The 8,902-nt window shown below is 35.8% G+C and overlaps 1 protein-coding gene across 1 annotated transcript in view; it reads right to left on the bottom strand.

The window, feature by feature from the left end:
* LOC122326479 (sodium/calcium exchanger 3-like) overlaps positions 1–8,902 on the bottom strand; it is a 40,031-nt gene that overhangs the window by 641 nt on the left and 30,488 nt on the right. The window contains exons 5-9 of the mRNA XM_043221391.1: positions 7,996–8,102; positions 2,960–2,977; positions 2,119–2,243; positions 1,931–2,030; positions 303–575 (exon numbers count right to left, since the gene is read on the bottom strand). Coding sequence (XP_043077326.1) covers positions 303–575; positions 1,931–2,030; positions 2,119–2,243; positions 2,960–2,977; positions 7,996–8,102 — 623 coding nt within the window. The remainder of the gene's footprint in view (positions 1–302; positions 576–1,930; positions 2,031–2,118; positions 2,244–2,959; positions 2,978–7,995; positions 8,103–8,902) is intronic.

Raw genomic sequence — 8,902 nt, 5'->3', positions numbered from 1 at the left:
TGTTATATGTTTGATTTTGGCAGAAACAACTTTATTAATTCTAAATGAACCTCGGAGAAAATAAGCATTTTCTTTTTATTTATTTTAAATGTGATTTATTTTTGTAATTTTAAGCAGTATTTAAAACAGGAATCCTGTAACATTTCAAATATTTTTACTGTTAATTTGATCCGTTTAATTGCAATTGCTGAACAGAAGTAGTTCCTACTGAACCTAAACCTAAAAGGTTTTATATAAGATGTGGCCCCCATTAAAAACTTATTCATCAAAATATAGGCAAATAAAAGCATCCTCAAACTCACCAGGGATGGATGTTCCCAGGGCAACAAACACCACAGCAGTGACAGAGTCCTTTAGGCCAATGGTGCAGCCGAAGTGACTGGCCAGATCACCGATCACAGCAGTCAAAAGGCCGATGATCACTATGGAAACAATGAAACACGCCCACCCGTTCCAATATTCCGTGGGTGGGACGCACGCGAACAGAACCTTCCAGAACACAGTCAGGAAGTGCATGACATAGTCGAAACAAGATGGCAGACGTTCCTCTCCCCCCTCATCCTCGTCCTCATCTCCTGAGATAAAGATAGGACGACAGAAATAAAGAGCGAAAGCAAGACAGAAAGAAAGCAAAGCAGAATGGGGGTGTAGAAAAAAAGAAGAAAATGAAAAATGTTAGTATTGTCGCGTCAACTTCCATACCTGACCAAAGCCATCTATTTGACACCATGGTGATTTAGGGGTTCTGTTTCCTTGGTAACACAGGCTGTTTGATAGTCACGGTAATTGAAGGCTACATACTGTGAGAGAAGTGTTTTTATTTCAACACAGGGTCATACTAATGTGCGGGACATTTCCATTTTATTTTTGGGGGAGATCTGTAGAAAATACGGCGAAAAGTAACAAACAGGGCTGATAATACTACATTCTTATTAATATCTGAAACGATCAAATTAGCCGAAATGTTTAGAAGACAAAGGTTGCAAGATGAGAAGAAGTGTGTAGGAGTTCTGTGGGATCAGTTTTCATGTGGGCCGGGGAATATGTCACAACACTGATAGAAATATTTGTGTGTGAGCAATATGAGCATGAGTGTATATTTATATAATAACTGGCTTTTGTTGCTTTTAGTACATTTCTCTGATTTTTGATGTTATTTACAGTACCCTTTAAATATTTGGAGATTTTTAAAGCTGCATGTATGCAATCATGCAAACGGTAATATTGTGATATTACTGCAATTTATAATAACTATTTTAATATATTTTAAAATGCAATTTATTCCTGTGACGGCAAAACAATTTTCAGCATCATTACTCTTGAGTGTCACATGATCTTTCAGAAATTACTCTAATATGCTGATTTGCTGCTCAAGAGACATTTATTATTATCATATGGAAAACAGTCCCTTCATTTTCTTTTGTGGAAACCATGAAACATTTTTTTTTCAAGATTCTCTGATAAATAGAAAGTTCAAAAGAACAGAATATATTTAAAATGACAAAATTAAGTGGTGACATTATAAAAGCCTTTATTAATACATTTAATCAGTTCAACGCATCCTTGCTAAATTAAAGTAAAATTAAATGCACTGATTTAGCAGGCGCTTTTATCCAAAGCGACTTAGTCCCAGTTAGTCTAACGCAGGTTTTTGCACAAAGTTTTTTTTTACAGTAAATCCCAAAAATAAAGTAGAGAGAAAAGAGTGTTATAAAGTTATTACTATTCTTTAGAATAATTAAATAGAAAACAAGTAGATAAAATATAAAACAAATAGAGCACGAGAGTTTTTTCATGTTTCAGGTTTTTGTTTCCTAATAAATAAATGAAAAGAAAAGTAGATATAATATAAATATATAAAAAGTATAATTTGCACACGATTTTTCTTTCACTTTTAGTTGTTTCAGTGTTGTTTAGTGTTGATAATCACCTGCACTGACAGTTATGGCCTCCATGAATTGTTCTCTCCAGGAATTTGTGCCCACGACCAGAGCCAAGTTAGTCTTCTTAATCAGCTTATCTACTGTACTCTACAGCAGACACAACACATGAAACATAAATACGCATAATCAAATTCTTCCATAACGCAAAAGACTGAAATTCTGTGTATGATTGTACCTTAAACTCATATGACTCCTCAATGATAATCTCTATTTTTGCATGCTCTCCCAACACAGGCTTTCCCATCTCTGCTATTCTTCTGGCTTCCTCCTCTTCTGATGACAACTTCCTGTCTGGAATATCTAGAAGAAATAAAGAGGTGAAAAGAAACGTTTGTTGTTTGTCTTATTAGTACACCAAACACAGACAAACACTCAGCAGTAAACATCATTCACATGCACCCTATAATCAGTCTCCACAAGTGGGCCTTTTGTCTCTTTTAAATGATTTGTGATTTATACACTTGAAATAAGTCTTTTGAATATTCACTTGCACTGAATTCATGTGCATATTCAGGGTCAACAGGGCTCATTCATGAAACATAAGCGCTGCGAAGTCATGTAAAACGTTCTTAATGTCATTCTTACGTAACTTGTCGCACTGAATCGAATGTGACTACTTATGTAACGTCGTTTTAACAAACTATTTCTAACAGAAATCGGTTCTGGTTTTATTTTATGAATGAGGCCAACTGTCACTATAGTTTCTTTAGAAAGACTACACATGCAAACACGCACAACTTTGTTTGACTGAACCAAGTGTGAGTTGTGCTGCTAAACTGAGTGATTCAGAAGGACAACAGCACAACATCCACACACGCACACCACAAATACACACCGAAAAGCATGAAAGTTGAGATGAACTTTCAAAAAACCCCTGCAACCCAAAGCTTATCTTCTCGTGCACGTGTTAAAACACACACAAACCTGGAGACACACGTGTGTGAGGCAGACGAGACCACAATTACCGCAGCTGGCCTCATCTTACCTCACACACTCGCACACACACTCAAACTTACCATCAGCTAATAACAGAGCTGTATGTGGAGGAAAAAAGAGAGAGAGAGAGGGGTGGAATGACATGAAGAAAACATTAGACAGATAATGGTGGAGGGAAATGCAATGAAATGTTGGATAGGATTTATTTACTCAAGATAAACGCAAATAAAAATATTCGCTGCCTCCGGCGTTTCATCACCCTGCCTGGAATCTCTGAGCCGGACAGGTGCGACAGGTGTGACCGAGCAGATGTGATCAGATGTGATAGTGTGGGCTGATCCGGAGTGCCGGAGCAGGTGGTTGCCCCTGGCAACGGGAGTGTCGTAGTAGCATTTGAGACGTGGCGACAGAACAAAGAGGTGCTAAAGCTACGCTGATTATTCGCACACGTTTTCTTTCCTATCGTGATGTGGATTTCCCCCCACTGACTTCAAATGCTTTTATAGTGTGCTAATGATATTGTGTGTCCCCTAAACCTCAGAAAACCTTTTTGGCATTTTAGATTTTTGAGGGGCCAGTTATTTCACAAGCTTGCAGAGAAAAGCTTATCTGAAAAGAAATTAATAATTGTTATTTTTTCACGTTATTTTTGAGTTGGTAAATGCACCGGGGATATGGTTATAGCACTTAAACACAGGACATGACATTAGCAGGTATACATAAATTAGTATTCGTGATACGTCCTGAGACATCTAGTTCTTCAAATTCTTGATTTTAGTCGAACGTAATGCTTGATCCATTTCATTTAAAGGAATCTCGAGGTCCCCTGGATGTTTTCTGAGAATCACTTGACTAAATGATTAGGTGAATCTTCTCTCTGTAACAATACATTTCAGTCAGTTAACGCATCAGGTTTCCTAATTTAACAACAAATACTTTTTGTTAATTTTTACATCATTTATTAATCTAGCACCCAGACCCACGCACGTTTACAAAAACAGCGCTAACTAAAGGAATCAATTTCTTTGTCTCTCCATTACTCTTTTTTTTTCTTTCTCCGTGTGTACATAATGACTTTAATAGTTCTGTAATCAGTGGTGTAATTTTCTGTTGCTGAGGATGAATGAGATGGCGAACAAACAGGCCTTGATTAAGTGTGTGTGTGTGTGTGTATGAGCGCTGAGATGAAAATATCGACCTATAATGAGAAGCTGGATGTGTAAATAAGCCCATAATTTATGCTCGAGTGTGTCTGCGAGTAGGGTTGGGGGTGGAGGGGGGATGTGTCTTGATGCACATTATTAACCTGTAATTTGTGCAGCGTCGTCAGCTCTAGGCTTTTCTACACGTCTGCTTCATGATAACACACAGAGACGTGTCGAACACACAAAGGAATTCATTTAATCTATTCGCCACATTCTCCATCTCGCTGTTCTTTCCTGGAAGCTTCGATTCAACAGTTCGGTGTAAATCTATTGCACATCAGCGCTAGCAACAGCTGATGGTACCCTGGCAACAGATACCAGACGGCTCTCTCCTCCCTGCGTTCTGTGAGGTAACGGGATCGTGGGACGTAGGTGTCAATATTTAGACGAAAACTCCCGTCATTGACTCATTCACAGCTATTCCATCATCACACAAACATGTGAATGTAGAGATCTCCTCCTCTAACACACACATAATGAGTGATTCACTACTGATGATCTTCTCTTTAAACACAAATTATTCTGGGACATGTGGTAGAGGTGTTGCAGGTTTGGGCTCTATGGGATATTAATCGCACACAGATGCAGTTCAATAGATCTCCTGTCTGTCTCTCTGTCCTTGGTTGTGTCACCCCTCTCCTAGTTTTTTTTCATGTGCCTCTCGCTCTATTCTCCCTGTCATTCTCTCCTCATCTGGCTCTTTTCTGTCTTTCTTCGCCTGTCTCATCCTTCTTTGCTCATTTGTCTCACACCTCTTCCGCTTGTCCTTTCCTCTTCATCTTTATCACCATCCTATCTGTCTCTCATTGTCTTTCTTTACCACCTACCATACAGAACATCAGTGTTAATGTCCTATGAATGTCTGACAACGTTAATTAATTTAAACAAATATTTTTTAACAACAAATATGAGATAAAAACTGGGATCATGAAGAGAATGAAGTCATTTTAATTTTGAACAGTGCTGAGGAAAACATGATGATAAAAAATGATTTAAGATATTCAAGTTAGCAACGTTTTTGAAGAAAATATTAAGAATATAACTAGTCGTAGATAACAATGTGAAAAGTTTTTATTTGTACAGTGTTTTTATATTTTTGTTAAATGTCAATACACATTTAAATAAATATAAAATTGTAAATATAGTTTTTACAAATACTTTATTAAAGTGCCATCTGAAATTTTCATCTAAAATTAGCATTTTTATCATGCTCCTATGTTTAAGTTCAGTAAATCTACTCTTAAATTAAAAAAAGTGAAATACCTGAACATAAATATAGGACAGTGGTTAAAAATCCAAATTTTAGAAGAAATCTTTTATATTGCACTTTTTGCATTGAAAGCAACAAATATAACTACATTTAATTCATATTTATAATATTTATACTATTCAAAATAGTATTTTTTTCAGTAATCTTTTTCCTACCTTTTGTCAAGACTAAAAATATCTAAAACAAAACAACTTTAAAATAATTTTAAGAAAAAAAGAACATGAATTTCTATTTGTAAAATGAAAAATGTTCACCCTGACCCTTTCCTGTTTTTCTCTCCTCACTATTTCCTGTCTTGTTTCTTTGATTGGCTGTCTCTCTCTAACATTCTGCTGTCTCACCCTCTCACAACGGTCTCTATTGCCACATTTTTATATTTATCCAGTTGGTGTATAAGAGGGTTCGCTGCCAAAGAAAGCATCCTGTATTCAGATGTATAAAGATGCGTATATTTCTTTAGATCCCTCAAGCGCTCTCACATATTTTGCAGCGACAGCACAGGATCAGCAGTTCTAAAGTCATGTTTTGATGTAGGACAAGTGATGTGTCTTCTATTACAGGTTCAGTGTCAAAAACACCTACAACCCATTTGATACAATGTTTTATCTCTCTGCAAAGAAAGCAAAGAAATCTACAGCGTGAACCAGTGCAATACAAAAAGCATACAAAAACAAAAAACCCTTCTGAGTGAGTCAGTCTAGTTACTAAATTATGATTGAGTCAGTTTAGTTACTTTTCATTTAAATATAAATTTGAATTAAATTCAGTGTTTTGAAAGACAAAGATTTTTTTGGGGGGTGAACAACTCCAGTCTGACTGAATTATTAGAATTGTTCACTGAGTCATCAAAGATTCAGAATTATTAGAAAGAATCAGAATCAAAACCGCAGTCAATTAATTGCAAACAGGGCTTTTTGAAAAAAATCCTAAATCTTTCCATGTTAACAAACATAGAATGTTCATATTTTGCTTATTATTAGTTGTCAAACAAATTACAGTTATGAATGCGCATATATATCTGACTTTGAGAAACTTATTTCCCCCTTGAATCCACGTTGGCATGAAAATAAAGAAACATCTAATGAATAATTAATCAACTGCTTGTTTACAAGCACACTAGTGAGGAGACAAGCCAACATGTTGTTTTTGTGGCTTAGGTAAGTTAATAAGTAGGTTGCTTAATGTTGTCCAGGCAAGATGAGGGCTCAAACAGAGAGGGCCAGCTGTTCTTCATCTCTCATTCTTTCTGAAGGGTATAATACTGGGACAAGGACACATGCATACATGCAAGCAAACACACACACGTACACTGCACTGCGGTGTGTGCTGGTAGCATTGACCATGTCTGCCTGATTTATGGAGAGATATTGAGAGACACACTTGACTACTTGGAGTGTGTGTGTGTGTGTGTGTGTGTGTGTGTGTGAATGTGTTTGTATTCATTTCTCACACTCTTTGAGATCCCACACTGGCATTTAAGGTCAATGTTTACTGAAACTCCAAAGTCAGTGGAAAAAGCAACACTGCCAGCTACTCCTTCACAGAGTTTCCTAAACAATAATCGCAAGATCATTATATGAAACTATAGAAAAACTACAAGGCAAAGACAATAACATTGCCATTTTTAAAGCAATACAAAAGCATCATGGCAGCATTTCTTGTGAGTTAGAGATGAGTCAGTCTAAGAGCTGAGCCCTGTGGGTCTTCATTGAATTCATGTTCTTTGAGTCAAAATCCCTTTAAGGCAAGTCAGTCCACTCAGCGGCCATCTTGGCCATGCCGCTGGGTAGCTATTTTTTAATATAGGCAATAGGGAACCTATCTACTTTAATTGGGAAATCTCAGAAACTGCTCAGAAACTGTGTAGGCTTATGTTTCAATAATGTATATAAAAAATAAAACATGACAAAAATTGTTTAAAAGAAGTAGACAAAATTAGGATTTTTTTTGGTCCATTTCTTTATACTGGCTCTATCTGAGCCTGTGGGGTCATCCGAGGTGCCCTCTACTGGTAGCATCCATTCACAGAGTGAGAAAAATTGCACAATACAGTGAAAACAGATATACAATACCTTTCAAACGTTTGGGCAAATTTTTTTTTTTTATGAATACGTATTTAAATTAAGTATCTTATGGTCCATAAGGCTGCATTTATCTGATCAAACATACAGTAAAAGAGTAATAATATTACATAGTTTTCTATTGATATATTTTAGAATTTAAATTTGTTCCCGTGATGTCATTATTCCATGAATAATATCACAGGATCCATCAGAAATCATTTGGCGGTTGAGAAACATTTCTTATTATCAATGTTGAAAAAAGCTGTGCTGCTTTTGTGAAAACTGTGATATATTTTCTTTCATGAATAGAGAATGTACTGTCACTTTTGATCAATCTTGCTTGACCCCAAACGTTTGTAAGGTACTGTATGTGAATGTATTATATATTGAATCTCAAATAGCTAGACGCTAGCTCCTCACAATAAAAAAGCAACACTGAAGACATAAAACAAGACCCGATAAAGAGCCATGGATGAATGGAAATGAATTTAGAAATGAGCGAATAGATTAAATGAATAGCGCAAGAGGACGATAGTCACAGACTGTGTCTTTCTGTTTGTACACTGTGTGTGTTTTACCTTTCTGAAGGCTCATGTCCACCATGCGTGGTTCTGCTAGCTCCAGATAGAAGTTTTTGTTTTTTTCGTACTCCTCATCATCAATGATTTTGACCTGTATGGTTTTACTGAGAGAGGAAGAGAGAGAGAAACACAACATTAGGGGTCACCGATCAAGTGAGGGGTCAGTGGACTGTCCTAAGGTCAGAGTTCAAACAGGTCATGCAAACACACTATATCATCTTTCTATGATTCATCCCCCTAGCTGTCTTTTATCAAGCTTGCTGGCAAGGTAAAAACGGAGGTATATTGGTTTCAACTGTTTGTAGCATTGTTAAAAAATAATACATTCATAATAATAATAAATAAAGTTAATATTTTCATTATATTTCTCAACATTGAGGTTGTAACACTGTAATTTGATATCATGTAGTTTTGTAAAGTAGTTTTATTAAGTAGTTTTATTAAGTAGTTTTGTAGGTGGCTGTAATGTTGACAAATGTGTTTCATTCTCCCTGACATCAAGATTAGAGATTAGAATCAAAAATGAACAATGCCCAATTTTGCAAATGAATCACTCTTTTTCAACTTAAAAAAAAACAGTGCAAATACATTTCTTCATTTTACAGCTAGAAAGAAAGTCTTTAAGTTCAACAATTGCACGTGAAGCTTGTGAAAGTCTACAGTTTAAAACACACATACACTGCAATTCAAAGGCTTAGTAATATTCAGGCTTAGTAATATTTTTTTAAAAGAAATTATTACTTAATGAGTCATTTAAAATGAGGTTTTAATAAGGTTTTATATTTAAAATAAATATTAATAACTTCTTAATTCACTGAAGAATAGAAAAACACGGTTTCCACAAATTTTTAACATATATAATAAGAAGAAACGTTTGAGCACCAAATCAGCTTATTGAATATAT

The sequence above is a fragment of the Puntigrus tetrazona genome, chromosome 21 (genome assembly GCF_018831695.1).
Source record: "Puntigrus tetrazona isolate hp1 chromosome 21, ASM1883169v1, whole genome shotgun sequence".
NCBI classification, from domain to species: Eukaryota; Metazoa; Chordata; class Actinopteri; order Cypriniformes; family Cyprinidae; genus Puntigrus; species Puntigrus tetrazona.
The sequence above is the reverse complement of the archived record's forward strand: the minus strand, read 5'-3'. Positions and strand labels throughout refer to the sequence as shown.